At 44.8% G+C, this 18,581-nt stretch overlaps 1 protein-coding gene and 1 long non-coding RNA gene across 3 annotated transcripts in view; both read right to left on the minus strand.

The window, feature by feature from the left end:
• The window catches only part of LOC307217054 (cytochrome P450 2J2-like), a 93,354-nt gene that overhangs the window by 17,276 nt on the left and 57,497 nt on the right, over nucleotides 1–18,581 (minus strand). The window contains exon 1 of one of the 2 annotated variants that reach the window (XM_079978069.1): nucleotides 5,678–5,932. The exons of the other annotated variant lie outside the window; for it this stretch is intronic. Coding sequence (XP_079834195.1) covers nucleotides 5,678–5,845 — 168 coding nt within the window. The 5' untranslated portion in view covers nucleotides 5,846–5,932. Of the gene's footprint in view, nucleotides 1–5,677; nucleotides 5,933–18,581 lie in introns of those variants that run through there. 2 annotated transcript variants of the gene reach the window in all.
• On the minus strand, nucleotides 10,400–14,603 carry LOC307217298. The gene is made up of 2 exons (XR_013839542.1): nucleotides 14,562–14,603; nucleotides 10,400–10,943 (listed from the first exon to the last, which is right to left on the minus strand). It is a non-coding gene; the product is annotated as an uncharacterized lncRNA (long non-coding RNA).

Below are 18,581 nucleotides of genomic sequence, written 5' to 3' on the forward strand. Positions count from 1 at the left end.
CGAAACTGTTGCTCTTCAACCAGACCTCTTGCTGATTAACATCTTATACCTTTTCAAAATTTGTTTGTGGGAAGGGTTACTGGTTTGTTAGTTTTTTGTTCTTGTTTTTATCGTGTGTTTTATGTATGTTGTATTCTGTTGTTGTTTAGTCATTTAGTCATGTCCGACTCTTCGTGACCCCATGGACCAGAGCACGCCAGGCACTCCTGTCTTCCACTGCCTCCTGCAGTTTGGTCAAACTCATGCTGGTAGCTTTGAGAACACTGTCCAACCATCTCGTCCTCTGCCATCCCCTTCTCCTTGTGCCCTCAATATGGAGCAGGAATCGGCAAGCCACTCCAGTATACCTGCCAAGAAAACTCCATGGACAAAAGACAACAGGCATGTTGTATTCTAACTTACAGAAAACACCTGAAGGCAGCCTTGTATTGGGAAGTCTTTAACATATGACGTTGTATTATGTTTTTATATTCTGCTGGAAGCCACCCAGAGTGGCTGGGGATACCTAGGCAGATGGGTGGGGTATAAATAATAAAATTATTATTAATTATTATTATTGTTATTAGGTTGTGAACTGCCCTGAGCTGTGGATTAAGGGTGATATTTATAAATTTAATGACTAATAATAGCTACATGTGAGCGACAAGCTCCTTCATTTTCTTGGAAAGAGATGATGAGCTTCTACTTCATTGCCAAGAGAATTTGTGCCCATTAATCTGTTGGAAGGTGGGAGGTTCCCCGCATTCTAGGTCATAGGCAGAATACAATGGAAGAGAAGGAAGACAAATTCCAGAGCTTATTTAAGCTGTTTGATTAGCTCAGCTTCTGTTTTGCAAGATGTGTTTCAGAGATAAGCCTCCTTAATCCAGCAGCTACAAGCAAGGTACACAGTAATAATATTAAAACTAATGTAAAAGGACAAGGTTCTTATTAATACTGAAAGGCACAAAACCATGTAAACAAGGTCAGTTATATTAGAATAATTAGGGCATGGGTAGCTAAGTGAAATCAGCAACATGCCAAAAAGTTGCTGCATTTTCTGTATGGCAAGTGTTGAATTGTAAATGGTAGCAAGATCAGCCTGTGAACTTCCTGTCCCAGGGCCATTTCTTTCACAGTGGCAGTCAAGGGCAAAGTTTCTAATACGATGCTGTGGGCGAGAACAAAATTTGGCACCCCCAAATAGACCTTCTCAGTTAAGGACCTTCTCAGTTTTGCACACACACCCTCGGTGCCCTCAGTGCTTGACCTCAGTGGAGGCTGAATGATGGGGGTGGAGGCGCTCATTCAGGTATACTGGGCCGAGGCCATTTAGGGCTTTAAAGGTCAGCACCAACACTTTGAATTGTGCTTGGAAATGTACTGGGAACCAATGTAGGTCTTTAAGGTCTGGTGCAATCAGCAGCATAGCGTGGGTTGTCAGCACCCGGGGCAAGGCAAGTAATTTGCGCCCCTAACCCCTAACCTTCCGCCGCTGCCAGCTTCTTCTTGCTGCTGCCTGGGCTGGTTGGGTGTGGTTCTCTCCCGTGCTCAGCGCTGCGCTGGGCAGCCGCTGCACTGTCCCTCCCCCAGATAGTCCCTCCCTCGCTCTCTCTCCACTCCGCACGGCAACGCACGCCTGGCACCCTCCCCCTCCACAGTGGGCGGTGACCCGGCAGCTCGGATCGGATTCGCACAGCCAGCACTGCAGTGAGAGAGAGTGAGTGAGCCAGGTAGGGGCAGAGAGCTGCGAGTGCGAGCGCCCCCCCCCCCAATGTTGCGCCCGGTGCGGCTGGCCCCCCTGCACCCCCCACGCTACGCCACTGGGTGCAATATGGTCTCAGCTGCCATTCCCAGTCACCAGTCTGGCTGCTGCATTCTGGATTGGTTATAGTTTCTGGGTCACCTTCAAAGGTAGCCCTATGTAGAGTGCATTGCAGTAATCCAAGCAGGAGATAACTAGAGCATGCACCACTCTGGCAAGACAGTCTGCAGGCAGGTAGGGTCTCAGCCTGCGTAACAGGTGGAGATAGGAAACAGCTGCCCTGGACACAGAATTGACCTGCACTTCCATGGAAAGCTGTTAGTCCAAAATGACTCCCAGGCTGCGCACCTGGTCTTTCAGGAGCACAGTTACCCCATTCAGGACCAGGGAGTCCCCCAAACCTGCTCGCCCCCTGCCCTCCAAAAACAGTACTTCTGTCTTGTCAGGATTTAGCCTCAATCTGTTAGCTGCCATCCAACCTCCAACCAATCTGAGTAGGCTGAAAGCAAAGAGTAAGGTTACCGTAACTTCTGTCATAGAGCTTCAGTATGCTGATGACAACGTAGTGTGCACACACAGAGAGGATGACCTCCAAACCATCTTAAATATCTTCACAGAAGCTTACGAAAATCTTGGCCTATTGCTCAACATCCAAAAACCAAAAAACCAAAGTGCTGCACCAACAAGTACAAAACAACCCCTCTGCAGCACCACAAGTCCAACTCAATGGTGCAATGTTGGAAAATGTTGATAATTTCTCCTACCTGGGCAATTATCTTTCCACAAGGGCTGACATTGATGCCAAAATTCACCATCGCCTGAGCTCTGTGAGTGCAGCTTTCTCCCAGCTGAAGTGTAGAGTGTTTAAGGACCATGACATTCGCAGGGATATCAAAATGCTTGTTTACAAAGCTATTGTACTACCAACCTTACTGCATGCTTGTGAAACATGACCATTTATAAATGCCATCTCCAATTCCTTGAAAGATTCCATCAACGGTGTCTCAAAATGTTTTTACACATCACTTGGGAAGACAGGCAAACTAATGCCAGTGTACCAGAAGAAGCAAAAATCACCATTGTCGAAGCAATGATTCTTCAACATCAACTTCATTGGACTGGTCATGTTGTGCAGATGCCTGATTATCATCTTCCAAAGTGACTACTCTATTCTGAACTTAAAAATGGAAAGTGTAATGCCAGTGGTCAACAGAAGAGCCTTAAAGACTCTCTCAAGGCAAATCTAAAAAACGTAGTATAAACACTGACAAGTGGGAAACAGTGGCCTGCGAGCACTCCAGTTGGAGAACAGCCTTTACCAAAGGTGTCATGGGCTTTGAAGACACTCAAACTCAAGACAAAAGGGAGAAACTTGCTAAGAGGAAGGCACGCTTGGCAAACCCTCGCCATTATCAACTCCCACCCAGAAACCTATGTCCCCATTGTGGAAGGTTGTATGGATCCAGAATAGGCCTCCACAGTCACTTACAGACTCACTGTTAAGTCTATGTTCATGGAAGACAAACTTACTTGGCTACAGGTGATGGAAGGAGGAGGAGGAGGAGGAGGTGCTCTTGGTGAGATTATTACCTGGAGATTAGTGTTTACTGCCGAGATCCATTAAGAATGATTTGCTATTATTAAAAGTGTTTCTAGTTTGAGTGACCAATATGAAGATTTTCCAAGGCTTAAGAAATTGAATAGCATATGCAGGTTAGTATCTGTTGAAAGATTGCCATGAATGACTGCTGCGGACCTACATTCCCTGTCATTTTTTCATGCCTTTTCTTACATGTATCTGTTTGGTGCTGTGGGGTTTAGATATGATGTGCATATGCACCAGAAGTGATAGCTCCAAAAGACTTGAAAAATGCGGGCAAAGATTTTCATGTTAAATCTCTGGTTGGTTATAATCATAAGTGTTATGCACTTCCTTAGTGTAACAGTATACAACGTACATTTTTTATTTGTGATTTTGGAATGGACATTTTCATCTTTTATATGGTTTTGTGGTTTTCAGTATTATTAATAATGACCTTTTATATTATTACTATTATTTGTATTGCGGATAGCTTCTGACAAAGGAATGATTTGCTCTAGGAAACAAAGGAAGGTTATCTCTAAAATGCATCCAGCTAAATATACAGTTGGGCTAAATAAACAGTTCATTACAAGAACCACCAGAGCTTGTCTTGGCTGTGTTCAATTGTCCTTGGTGCTTTGCCCCTCTTCTTGCTTACAACACCCACTACAAAACAAAATAAAAAAAATTCCTTCCAGTAGCACCTTAAAGACCAACTAAGTTAGTTCTTGGTATGAGCTTTCGTGTGCATGCACATTTCTTCAGATCCCACGAAAGCTCATACCAAGAACTAACTTAAAGGTAAAGGTAAAGGTACCCCTGCCCGTACGGGCCAGTCTTGACAGACTCTGGGGTTGTGCGCCCATCTCACTTAAGAGGCCAGGGGCCAGCGCTGTCCGGAGACACTTCCGGGTCACGTGGCCAGCGTGACATCGCTGCTCTGGCGAGCCAGAGCCGCACACGGAAACGCCGTTTACCTTCCTGCTGGTAAGCGGTCCCTATTTATCTACTTGCACCCGGAGGTGCTTTCGAACTGCTAGGTTGGCAGGCGCTGGGACCGAGCAGCGGGAGAGTGCACCCCGCCGCAGGGATTCGAACCGCCGACCTTTCGATCGGCAAGTCCTAGGCGCTGAGGCTTTAACCCACAGCGCCACCTGCGTCCCAAGAACTAACTTAGTTGTTCTTTAAGGTGCTACTGGAAGGAATTTTTTATTTTGTTTTGACTATGGCAGACCAACACGGCTACCTATCTGTAACTGGAACACCCACTACATTAAGTGTGCACTCCCCCCCCCCCCCGAAGTTGATAAAGTACAATTTCCATCAGCCCTGGCAAGCACGGCTGGTGGCCATGGAAGATGGGAGTTGTGTTCTGCAGTGGCTGGAGGGCCAAAGATTCTGCACAACTACCCTGGATTATTTACAAGCAGAGGGGATAGACATGCAGAATAACCATCAGAGGTGGTTTTAGGGTAGCATGACCAGTTCGGCCACACTGGGTGCCAGTGCCTCAGGTGGCACCACAACAATGATGTACAATGGTACCTCGGGTTACATGCACTTCAGGTTACATACGCTTTAGGCTACAGACTCCGCTAACCCAGAAATAGTACCTCGGGTTAAGAACTTTGCTTCAGGATGAGAACAGAAATCGTGCTCCGGTGGCGCAGTGGCAGCAGGAGGCCCCATTAGCTAAAGTGGTGCTTCAGGTTAAGAACAGTTTCAGGTTAAGAACGGACCTCCGGAACGAAGTACTTAACCTGAGGTACCACTGTATAATGGAGAGCAAGTGGTGAGTGGGCAGCGCCAAAGTTTAGTGCTGCACAGGGAACCACTGAAATTCAAGGGCCCCAAATCCTCCTCTTCTTCCATCATCATTCTATCAAACTTTTATCTGCATGGCAGCTTCTAGGTCTGCCTGTGTATGGCCTATATAACACAGCAGCAGTGGCAGGAATGAACTAATTCAGATTAACAGATTCACAGAATTAATTCCAAAATCTCTGAATTGTTTTTGTTTTGTTTTGTTTGTTTGTTTATTAAATTTGTTAGTTACTTTTACTTGCCCTTATTACACCTGAAAGTAGTTTGTAAAAATTCTGGGTGACTTGAAAAGGAATTAAGTTACTTTTGCAATGGAACCTTGGATGATTTTTAATTAAATTCAGTTTTAATTTTAATTCAATTATTTTTAAGTGTAGGAGTTTCATTGCATTTAATTGTGTATTAAATTGTGGCCCTTGCCGTTAGCATTTAAACCCATGGTACTGTTTAAGCTTAACTACCAGAATGGTTGGGGAAAATTGATAAAACAATTATTGACATTAGACTGAGTTATTGCTAAGAAGTACCTTAATGAAAGTATCTTCACGAAGCTTCGCCCCGGGTTTCCACATACTTCCAATGACAGGAAGCGGAAAAGGTCCTGGAGGATATTGCCTGCGTGACCAGAGTTGTTTCAGAAAGTGCAGAATCAGAAGAACCACCAGCACAGCAATCAAAAATGCCCTTATCTCCATCCTTCTCTTTCACCTTGTTTCTTTCTAGGACGCCTGGTTAGATTCAACTCTCCTTCTTCAAGAGCTTTTTGATTCCTCAGAGACCTCGGCATTTCTCTCTCTCTTTATATACTCCATTACTAAAAGCAATTAAGCAACAAAGGTTCTGACATCCCATCAAATAGCCCTGTAATGAGACCTCGAGGCACGCACCACAGCCGGACTCTATAATCATTCTTATGTGTGTCACTCAAATGTCAGGGGGGGGGGGTGTTTAATATGAATTGCAATTAGAATTCTAGGTAGTGTAAGACTGATTTGTGCCACAAACATTCGGGGAAATGCATACCAGACATTCATGAAATTAAAAAAGTATGTGAGAAAAGGCCTGCTGGATCAGACCAATCAGTCCTATTGAGTGCAAGTGCCCATGGGAAGCCCTCAGGCACGACATGAAGGCAATATCCCTCACCCACTATTGTTCTCCAGTATTTGCAGCATCTGATCCTGGAAATCTGGCATTGTCCAAGGGTGCTGCCTCCTTGTTCACGAGGTGGTTCCCTATTTTTCTCCCTTGAAAAGTACATAGAGCTAAAGGAGGAAGCTGGGACATGGGCATGTTTTCCCACATCTTCTTTCTGCTACACATGTACGGGATCCAACTTTGGAAAAGCAAAGTGTGTATGGGCACATTCTCCTTCTCTCCTTCTCCTTTGGTGGTGGTGGGGCTCATCTGGGAGCCAAGTGCATGGTGCTCATAGGCAGGGGTAGCCAACCTAAGGCCCGGGGGCTGGATGCATCCCAATTGCCTTCTCAATCCAGCCCGCGGACGGTCCGGGAATCAGCATGTTTTTACATAAGTAGAATATGTCCTTTTATTTAAAATGCATCTCTGGGTTATTTGTGGGGCCTGCCTGGTGTTTTTACATGAGTAGAATGTGTGCTTTTATTTAAAATTCATCTCTGGAGTTATCTGTGGGGCATAGGAATTCATTCAACTATATATATATATAGTCTGGCCCACCACATGGTCTGAGGAACGGTGGATCAGCCCACAGCTGGAAAAGGTTGCTGACCCCCACGACTAATCCCAAATTCCCAAGCTGTCCATGGGCCTAAAAAGGTTTGTGATCCCTCCTGGAAATGGAAGAGAATCATCATGAACGATGTCCATTAGTAGCGTATCCTTCACAAACTTGTCTAATATCCCTTTAAAGTCATTTAAATTGGTAGCATCATGGTTGTGTGAATATTTTCTTTCTTTCTTTTTTATTTCCATGGATTTCTGTGCTTCATCTCTCAAAGGCTCAGGCAAGTCTGAGGTATATATATATATGGGGGGTGACACTAATTGGCCTGTGTAACATCTTTTTTGCCTACTTCATATCATTGAGTGTCATCTGTGTGACTGGAGTGGTGTTTTGTTAGAATTTAGCTCCAGGTGGGTGAGTGGATTTTGGATAATATCTGACCAATATTGGAGCCAGCGTGGTGTTCAGGCCTCTCAGGCGCATCTGGGTCAATGCTCACCAATGGGGCCACGTTGTGTATGACAGGTTCAGATACCAAATAAACAGGGAGCATGCAATAAACAGAGAGGAGTTTCCAAGGGCCTTGAGCAGCTGGCAGCTAGCTCAGAAAGATGGGAGAGGTTAAATCCTTCCTTCAATCCATTCACCTCCTGGACCTCATTGGTTTTGGTTAATTTGGCTGAATTATTCCTATTGCAAATTCTATAGTTGTTATATTTTAATAAATATAACCAGTTAGCCACCTTTCTGGTCTTGAGTCTTCTTGGGTGTGTTGGCAATTAACCATTAGTACAGTGGTACCTTGGTTCTCGAACTTAATCCATTCCGGGAGTCCATTCGACTCCTGAAACCATTCAAAAACCAAGGAACAGCTTCCAGGTGGCTGCAGGAGCTTCCTATCTTGGTCTCCAGGGCACATGAAATCAAGATACCTTCTCCGCTTCCTGAAACCATCCCTCCTCATTCTGATGTTCCTAAATAACTAATACCCAGTTCTTTTGAAGAACAGTTGTACCTTAGTTCTCAAATGCCTTGGTACTCATACGTTTTGGCTCCCGAATGCCACAAACCAGGGAGTAAGTTCTGGTTTGCGAATGTTTTTTGAAAGCTGATCGTCCAACACAGCTAGTTTGCGAATGTTTTTTGAAAGCTGATCGTCCAACACAACAGAAACATGACCCTGGGTGGGTGTCTGGAACCCTTGTGGCTGGATGATGAGGAGTGGTGGGAGGATCTAGCTGGAGAACCCCCTAGGGAAGCCTCAGAAGAGGCAGGCTAAGAATCAAGGGAGTGGTGATGGGACAGGTCAGAGGATGAAAGGGCAGCAGAATAGTTGGATGCTGAACAAGTAACAGGCTTGAGTGAGAGAGAGGAAGAAGAGGCAGAAAGCACTGCAGACATAGGTGAGGAAGCTGAGGAGGACGATGAGGGGACAAAGGCTGTGACAGCGCCACAGGAGCCTGCCAATCCTACTGTATTCCATTCCCTTCCTCCGTTTTCTCCAAGGACATGGAGGGCCTTGCATGTAGCAGGGCCAATAGCACAGAGAGCACAGGGGCGCCCCTCCCTGACAGAGTTTAAGACTGCTGGGGAAACATCCAACCAAAGGGGAGACTTAGGGGAAAATAGGAGGCACAGATTGTCAACTGCTTTACTGGGGTTTGTCTTGCCTGTAGATTTTCTGTTTGTATTCTGTTTCCTTGAATAAAGAATCAACTTCACTGCTCATCCCTGAGTCTCTGTGCTGACCTGCAACAGAACCAGCTCTGACATGCTGGAATCTTGCCTTTGCTCAGCAGAGATTGGGGGACTTGGCACCCAACCTTTGTAGCAACATATATACCACATCTTTGTGAAGGAGGCGTGAATAAATAAGTGCATCTTTTCTGCTTTTAAACAGAACTTTTAATTTAATTGTAAACAACATAACTTTTAATTTCTAGAGTTCCCTGGGGAAAATTGATAGATTGTTAAAACTCTCTGGGAATTGAAACTCTGTGAGGGGAATAGGGAACCTCTAACAACTCAAAGGCCCGTGTTTGGCGCTGTGGTCTAAACCACTGAGCCTAGGGCTTGCCGATCAGAAGGTCGCAGTTCAAAGCCCCATGATGGAGTGAGCTCCCGTTGCTCGGTCCCTGCTCCTGCCAACCTAGCAATTCGAAAGCACATCAAAGTGCAAGTAGATAAATAAGTACCGCTCTGGCGGGAAGGTAAACGGCGTTTCCATGCGCTGCTCTGGTTTCGCCAGAAGCGGCTTAGTCATGCTGGTCACATGACCTGGAAAAACTGTCTGTGGACAAACGTTGGCTCCCTCGGCCAGTAAAGCGAGATGAGCACCGCAACCCCAGAGTCGTTTGCGACTGGACTTAACTGTCAGGGGTCCTTTACCCTTACCTTTTAAAGAACTCAACACCCTGAAGAAACTACACTTCCTATTATTCTCTGGGGGAATCCATGACTGTTGGTGCAGGTGGTGCCTGGAACTGAACTTGCACTTTATGCAGCTCATGAACCAACATCCTTCACATGGATAAATAAGGAAGCATTTCCTTCTATGCAACGGAAACCAAACAGTGTGCACTTGAAGAATAATAAGTTGGTAGCATCAGATAGATAAGAAACCTGGGAATATAATAATTATACTATGATATCTGATGTGAATTAGCCTACAAATATGGCACACAGGTAAAGCTTGTTGATTAATGCAATATGGATGACTCAAGACCTAGCAAACCTCTCCAAACACAATGCTAGAGCAGGGTCATTGGCAGGTGCATAATGGCAGTGGCAGGTGAAGGGAGGGCCACAATAATGACACAGGAGACAGGTATTGGGTTGTATTAGGCCACAACGTGATTGACTGCAGGAAAGTAGGTTTGGCTAAGGCATTCGGCACGTATCCTGCATCAGGCAGCCCGCCTGCTACCTGATAGGAACTTGTGTTGGGGAGTCACCCCCAATGTGAATTGAATGGCACAATCCCACACAGGCTGCCATTGGGAGAGGTGTTTTGGTCCATTGGTCTCCCAGAGTCACCCTCCTGGACCCCCCTACCTAGGTACCCCTCTGACTAAGGGTGCAACGCAATGCCTTTTTTTTGCCAAAGTTGCGAAAACCTACAAGCTGGTCAATTTGCTTGCAGGATAAAATTCCTCCTTGGCCCCAAATATGCTGACCAAATAAACCATAGCAAGGTCCATAGGTAACGTGCCCGCTTCCCCCTCAGGCAGGCCCCTAAGGACTGGGTGGGTGGGGAAATCCCAGAATGATTGGCTAACAGGGTGGCCAACACCTGGCCACCCCTTAAATAGGCTGGGGTGTGGGATGCTCGCAGCCCCCAAGCCCCAGCCCTCAATTGGCTGAGCAGACAATGCCCGCCCTTACCTGAGGGCCCGATGCAGCCAGAGGTGAACAGTGCCAGCCATTGCCTCCCCTGGCTGCACTGGAAGATGGCAGCCTTCCTGAACCCACCACGACCGTGCCATGTGACTGTGGCCGCCCATCCGGAGTCTCAGGTGAGTGGATAGAATGGAGACTTGGAGACTCATAAGTCAGTTTTTTATGCAAGAAAATAGTATACAAGCAGAATGCCCACAGGCATGGCTGCCCTCAGTCGCAGTATTGCCAAGACTTGGCCCCTCCTGCTTCCTCCTAAAGCCCCTCCTCTGGATGTTTCCCAAGCAAGCATAAACTCTGGTGGGAAGGGTCCCCCTTGGGCTTTCTGAGCCTTCTGTTCAGCTACATGCAAAGACCTGCATGACATTGGAGTCAAGGGAGGAGGTGGGACCAGGCAGCTGCTGAGAAGCTGTTTCAGCTTTTTGGTTGCAGCTTCTTCCTCTTCTCTTTGAGGTCCAGGACCTGAGGTGCCTTCCTCCGCACCCTGCCCTGCCTTTGAAGGATTTTCTTCCTCTGGCTCTTCTTTTTCCCTTGAGCCTGTTGCTTCTTCTGCCTCCCAGACTCCCTCCTCCTCTGACATGTCTTCAGAGTCCCACCACCACAATCCTGGCTCTGAGTCTTCCTCCTCTGCTGCTTCTCTAAGGTGTTCCCCGGCTGGCACCTCCAACCACTCCTCTTCATCCAGAAAGTCCCTGGCACACAACCATGAGAAATTATTATTGGCTATTAAAATGAATTACATCAGTAGTCACGGGTAAACAATTGCGGCACAGAAAAATATCTGCTTCAAAAACAATTGTGTTCTTAAATGAATTCTTTGCTGGAGGTTCACTATAAAACCCTTGATGATTGTGAAAATATTTTTGTAGACTTTACTTGACAATAGAAAAGACTTGAAACAGAATCCAAGACTCTGTGTAATAAAACAAAAGGACTATTTTTTCCTTCAGTTTCTAGATATTACAAGACTCACTTCAAAAAATGGTTTCACTTGGGTACACCTTTAATTCTTGAGCAGATTAAGGCCTTTTTTAAAAAAAAAACCACAACAAAAAACCCACAACCCTTTCTGGTACTGTATGATATCTGAGAAGGAAATACTTAAGTCATGAGTTAAAAATAAATAAATTGAGATATATACATACACCTGTACAACTGAGATTTGGGCTACCATAAAAAATTGACCTTGAGGCGCCCCAAAGGGCTACTTCAGCATTTCCCTAGTAAACTATGTTATTCTAGAGGATGATCTGTGCCTATAAATCTGGGCGCAGAATCTGGCTACCAACCGGGAGGTCTTGTGATCTTTGCCTAAGAGGAGAGAATTAAGTTGTCTGAAAGATTGGCAAACCTCTTCAGCAAAGGATCAATGGTGTCTCTACGGATCTCAACATAAAGTCAAACTCTGTACATCTCGGTATGGCTGAATGCACCACAAGACACCATAAGCCTTAAGGAAGATTTCTAGAAATTTATCTTTAGAAGGCATTTAATACCAAAGTGTCTTAATTGCAAATACTCAACAGTTGATAGCTTTTGTTAGAGGTGTAAAATTCCTCTGTCGATACACTACATATCTTTCGGAAATGTCCCCAAATAACAACATTCTGACCTGATGCTATCAAGGAAATATACTACTAAGTGGGCCTTCTTTTCAGCTAAATTAAGATAGTAGTATTGACAAATGATGGAGAGATGACCTTTATTTATTAAGTGCAGCCATAATAACCATTGCCTACAACTGGGGCAAAAAATATAGAGAACTTTATTGAATAGAGTTAGGGAATATAGCATAAATGCTAAAATGACAAATCTGATTCGGGGTAGTGGGGCTATGTAAGAATATGATTGCTTTGATGAAAAAGTAACCTTTTTAATTACCGTATTGTTCGCTCTATAAGACGCACCAGACCATAAGATGCACCTAGTTTTTGGAGGAGGAAAACAAGAAAAAAAATATTCAGATGCCAGAACAGCAAGAGGGATCTGGCTTCTGGGATAGCCTCTTGCTGTCTTGGCTTATGGGATAGCTGTGCGCAGCCTCTCCTGGGCAGGGGGATGAAGGCTGTACAGTATTGCTGTAATGAAGTACAAGAAAATCTGAATCTATGTTTTGCTGGGAATGCTGTGAGAGTTTTATTTACTCTGTTAAATGCATTGCTCTTCTTTTGCTTTATTTCTTTTTCCCCTTCACCCTCATCTCTCTCTTTTTTCATTTCTCTTCTTTTCATTAAATCCACATGCAGCAGGGTTTCTGCGAACCTCACATCATCAGGAGGGAGATCAAAGAGGAAATTAAGGGTTCCACAAAGAGTGAATTACTGATTTGAGCCCCAAAGTAGCTGTTGATCTTCTTGAGCTAAAGCTTAGTGGAACCACAAGACAAAGCTATGTGGACAACTGCATGGTGCGGTGGTGGAGCTTTGGGGGACTGTGTACCATATCCTCCAACATTCCTCAGATAAAAATAGGGACATTCTATTCTACGTCTGTATCACTACTGGGGAGGGGGCTTTTTAAAATTTATCTCCAATATTACATTTTTACATAGTTCTTACTGTATATGTGGATGTTTGCTGTACACTCACTTTTATGAATACCGTTGTACAAATATTTTTCTTAAATATTTATCTCACATAAAACATAATCATGAGGAGAGTTTTCACATATTAAGTAGCCACCCCTTGGCTTGTGGAGGACAGGATCTAGAATCAGCCTACTTTGAAAGCAGTGCGTTGAGGACAAGCATGAAGAATTCTGGTTTGAGGGGGAAAATATTAAATAAAGTTTAAATAAAACATTGTTGGACCTCTGGGTCTTCTCTTGACCTTGGGTCCCCGGCAAATGTCCCCAACTTGCCACCCTATGGAGTTGGCCCTGTATATTCAATTAAGTTTTACTCAGAGTAGAACCATTGAAATTAATAGACATGACTGACTTGGGGCCCTTAACTTGAATGGGTCATTTCTGAGTAAAACTTGCTTGTATACCACCCTATAAAACAATTTCTAAAATCATACAGTTGTTACTGAATAAAATGATAGGGTTACATGCATTAGCCTTTTCAAATAAGGTGCCTAAATATCAAAATACTAGGTGCTTTTCTGATTTTGGATGGCAACTTATTCCAGACAGCTGGAGCTGCGGTACTAAAAGCTCAATTTCTATGCATACTAAGTATAGAAAATGCACTGGTCAGGCAGGGAGATAGGGAAACTTGTAGGTTAAAGCAGAAGTAAAGCTGTTGCTAGGGACTGGGGAGAAGCATCTAGGAAGCTCTTTTCCAGGTGACGGGTCGCCCCAATATTTCCTTTTCCTCTTCACTGCTTTACAGTGGCATTTCCCCCACCTACACAGGTAAAGCGGCTCAGGAGGAAGAGAAGCCTGGCTGACAGACTGCCCTTACATCCTGGAAGGAGATAACCATTCTCATCCACATGATACACAGGTCACATGGCATCCACTGAGAAGTGGCACCAGAACTGGCCTTGCCACCAAGAGCCAATGCCAGGACCAAACTAAACATGGCAGCAGGCAGCTCCATCTCATGTTTTCCCTAAGTATTCACAGGGTTGGGAGGGCCCAATTCTCATGGAAATGGCATCCCTGGGGAAAGGTGAGACTTATGGCAGTTTGCATTCTTTCTCTCTCTGCTTCTGCTTCGTTTTGGCAGGCAATGGTGTGCGTGAAAAGTCAGCAATGGCCTTATTCTGGAGGCCTGTTAAAAGTTCTCCAAGCCCTTTGCAAAGAGGAAAGCAAAGAGGAGGTTAATAAAAATCAAGGAAAATCGTCTTCCATTGTGCTTTCTAGTACAGTGGAACCTCAGTTTTCTAACATAATCTGTTCCGGAAGACCGTTCAACTTCCAACACATTCCAAAACCAAAAACTCAATACGGAAGCCTCAAAAAGAAAAATTAATACAGAAAACTCAATACAGAAGCCTTCTTGGAAGTTCAACTCCCGAGGCACATTCGAAAATGGAAGCATTTATTTCCGGGTTTACCTGGCTTTACGCCATTCAAGTTCCAAAACGTTTGAAAACCGAGGTTCCACTGTATCTTAAATCCACACTTGTGAACAATTAGGTACTACGTCATTAATTTCCAGAGATGTTGCCCTGTTAATCTTTTTGTAGCATCATCAAAGAGCCTTGGGATACTTTAAAAGTGGGTCGTCATGCGCCCGCACGAGATGTGCAGTCCCGAATTGTTACAACAAGGCACAGTACCCTTCTGATCTGAAAAAAAACAAAAACAAAAAACACACACAACACATTCCTACGTTTGTTCTGAAAACGTTCCATTGATACCTGGGTGTAAGCGTCACTTGCAAGAGCTACTGAATACAGAGGGAGGTGCACAGCAGCGATGAGAGAAGCAGCTCAGGGAGAGTAGCTGGGGCCATATGAGGTGAGAGAAGGAGGGATGGACTGCAGTCAGAATAAAAGGTAAAGGTACCCCTGCCCGTACGGGCCAGTCTTGACAGACTCTGGGGTTGTGTGCCCATCTCACTTAAGAGGCCAGGGGCCAGCGCTGTCCGGAGACACTTCCGGGTCACGTGGCCAGTTTGACATCGCTGCTCGGGCGAGCCAGAGCCGCACACGGAAACGCCGTTTACCTTCCCGCTGGTAAGCGGTCCCTATTTATCTACTTGCACCTGGAGGTGCTTTCGAACTGCTAGGTTGGCAGGCGCTGGGACTGAGCAGCGGGAGCGCACCCCGCCGCAGGGATTCGAACCGCCGACCTTTCGATTGGCAAGTCCTAGGCGCTGAGGCTTTAACCCACAGCGCCACCTGCGCTCCTGTAATTCCCTGTCCAGCTGCCGCCGCTTTCCTCCTACTCCTTGTCAGAGGTTCACTTCAGCCAGCAGTGAGCCTGACTGCTTTCCTTGCCAGTGCCTCTCCCTTTCCCTTTCAGTCCTTTTGAGTTGCATAAGCACAAATTTCAGTGGCGCACTGTAACGCCAAAATCCAGTGCCTCTCTCTTCTTGCCGTCCATTGCACAAAATAGTGGTGGCACTTGTTGGGCTGCCCCAGAAGCTACGTGCCTTTGCCACTGATATCTGAGCACCATAACCCTGAAGCAAACACATCACACACAGCCTGCTGGGCTGCTGAGCCTGAGCAATCATTTTCTGACAGTCTCAACCGCAAGGCGGGTTATTCCCAGCCTAAGCTCAAGATAAGGGAAGGCCGGGGACATACCTTGAGCTAAAATATAGCAACCACTCTATAGCCAATTGTGAGAATAACTGGCTTAGGCATGCTTTGTCCATGCATATTCTCAGCCAATCTTCTTCTTCTTTGGCAATCACTCGTAGCCGAGTAAGATTGTCTTCCAAAACAGGGTTTTAGCATCGGCACATGACCAGTCCAACAAAGTTGATGTCGAAGAATCATTGCTTCAACACTGTTCCAACAGAAAAAAACAATGCTTTTGTGTACTTGCTAGGATAGTATAAATGCTTTTGTATTTTGTGTGTTCATAATAATAATATAATCATTTATTATTTCTACCCCACCCATCTGGCTGGGTTTCCCCAGCCACTCTGGGGGGCTTCCAACAGAAGGTTAAAATTACATTAAAACATCAGTCATTAAAAGCTTCCCTAAACAGGGCTGCCTTCAGATGTCTTCTAAATGTCATATAGTTGTTTATTTCTTTGACATCTGATGGGAGGGTGTTCCACAGGGTGGGCACCACTACTGAGAAGGCCCTCTGCTTGGTTCCCTGTAACTTCACTTCTCGCAGTGAAGGAACTGCCAGAAGGCCCTCAGTGCTGAACCTCAGTGTCCGGGTAGAACGGTGGGAGTGGAGACACGCCTTCAGGTATACAGGACCGAAGCTGTTTAGGGCTTTAAAGGTCAGCACTCAGTCTTTGGGAAACATCCTATCAAGTCTGTATTCTGCAGGATCAAATAAACTTTTTTCTCCCTTCCACCCATTGTGTTTTATTGGCATTGGAAAGACAGAGAGGAAGGTCTTGTCTTCAATAACATCACGTTGCCCTGCTTGGAAAAATTGGGTTTTGGTGGGACACAGTGTGAAAGAATGGTTGCTAAGCAGTTTCTGTGGCTGCCAAGGAAGAAACAGGGCAGTTAACCATTATATTGTGTGCTGATTTGGGCCTGTGTACAGATCCTTCTTGAAAGTTTTGTCATTGCTTCTTGAAATGCTGTTGATTTGTCCTATCTTAATGACATTTTTAGGAATTGTTCTGATAACTGAGTCTGTGTTTGAAAGCACAAAGAAAATAATGAGCCAGGCCTTTGTGTTATGCAGCTCTGGTACTGAGGATTGCCCTCTGGTGCAAATATGTTGGAAATTTGCCAACTTTCATCCTACAATGGGTGGGGACTGGGTAAGTTGCTGGAATGCAGAACTGTGACCGGGGGTGTGCAACAAGGAGAAAGATGAAGGCTTGAAGAAAACCTGAAGGACTGGAATTTTCTTGAAAGAAATAAGCTATAACTGTAACTGTTAAAAGTGTAATTGTCTTTTATCTTCTGTTTTAATTATGTGTGTTCTAATGCCTTCATTAACTTGTATGTAATTTCCACACAATAAGTGGATCTGCTCTGTTTCAGCACCCAGAAAAATGTCCTAACACTTGCAATCAGGAACCTTGATAGAGTTTCTGATTCTGGGCAGCCTCTAAAAACGTTGAAAATAAAACAAGTGAAGAAACACAAATTGAAGAGCAGCATCAGAATAAAACCATATAAAGGGAATGAAACTGATTATACCTGAAGGAGCATCTCCACCCTCATCGTTCTGCCTGGACACTGAGGTCCAGCACCGAGGGCCTTCTAGCGGTTCCCTCACTGTGAGAAGTGAAGTTACAGGGAACCAGGCAGAGGGCCTTCTCGGTAGTGGCGCCCGCCCTGTGGGACGTCCTCCCATCAGATGTCAAAGAGATAAACAACTACCTGACATTAATAAATAATAATAATAATAATAATAATAATAATAATAATAATAAATTATTTGTACCCCGCCCATCTGGCTGGGTTTCCCCAGCCACTCTGGGCAGTTTCCACAGAGACCTGAAGACATCTGAAGGCAGCCCTGTTTAGGGAAGCTTTTAATGTCTGGCATTTTAATGTATTTTAAATCTTCGTTGGAAGCCCCCCAGAGTGGCTGGGGAAACCCAGCCAGATGGGCAGGGTACAAATAAATTATTATTATTATTAAAGTTTACTGGGATAAAACAGTTTTCAAGGATTGTTTAAGGGTAGCAAGAAAGTAAGTCAAGCAGCGTTCAAGTGGAGGGCCACCACTGAAAAGGTCATTTGTCACTGAAACTCATGAATCTGATTGACCTTAGTGGTGTAGACTAGAGAGCAGAACATCTAAGCCTTGGAGCTTCTAAGGCCATCTTCAAGCCCAAGCTGATTTACATGGGAATGGGTAGCTAAGACCTGCCCTTGTAAGTGCCTGGCTGACGTATTCAGCTATGCCATTGAAACCCTCATTAATCTCTGGCATAGGGACTCGTGCCCATCATAGGTGCTTGACTCATTCCCCTTCATGGTTCAGTCAGTGTCAATAAGATTATTTTGATTTGCCTATGATTACTGCTTTACTGTGAAGTGGCACTTCCGCAATTGAAAGAGGCTTTTATTATGTTATTACACCTCTTTCATCTGACCTCACATATTATAGATCAGATTACAGTTTGCTATATTGATTTAAGGTAGTGTGCAGCAGCTACAGGCCTTCTCAGGATGGCACAGGTTTCTTTTATCCTTCTAAATCTGGTTTCTGGGTTGCTTTGTGGATTGAAAGTGCCTCTTCCTCCTGGTTGAATTACTAGCACTGGGAAAAGGACAAAGGTAGGGACGCCCAGCTATCTTCTTAGGGCCTTTCCATGGCTATCAGTACTATCAACCATATTTCCTTTTCATCTCTGTGTGTAGGTTTACGCTGGCTGACACGGAGATGAAGTGACTCCCTACCTACATTATGGGTAGGTGCCAGAAGTTGGTTCTGGTAGACAATTAACTTATTGCAAAGGACTTTCCTATACAATTCAGCAGGATTGTTTGCCATGCTGATTCATATTCACATGAAGCCTTTGTACATAGTCACCCAGAGGATCTTACAATAAATACCATGTCTTTAGTATGCTGTCGCAGCTGCAAATCTCCTTTTCATTTAATCCGCAGACAGCAGGGATTCTGTAACCATGACATGACATGAGTGATAGATAGAACAAGGAAGAATCAATCAAAGATCAATCTAGGCAAAAATTGTAGAAGAGAGAAATAACAGTTAACTTATTGTGGGTGTCTGCTATAGACTGTGGAGTCAGACTGAAGGCTTGGATG

This window comes from Podarcis cretensis (genome assembly GCF_951804945.1).
Source record: "Podarcis cretensis genome assembly, chromosome: 5".
NCBI classification, from domain to species: Eukaryota; Metazoa; Chordata; class Lepidosauria; order Squamata; family Lacertidae; genus Podarcis; species Podarcis cretensis.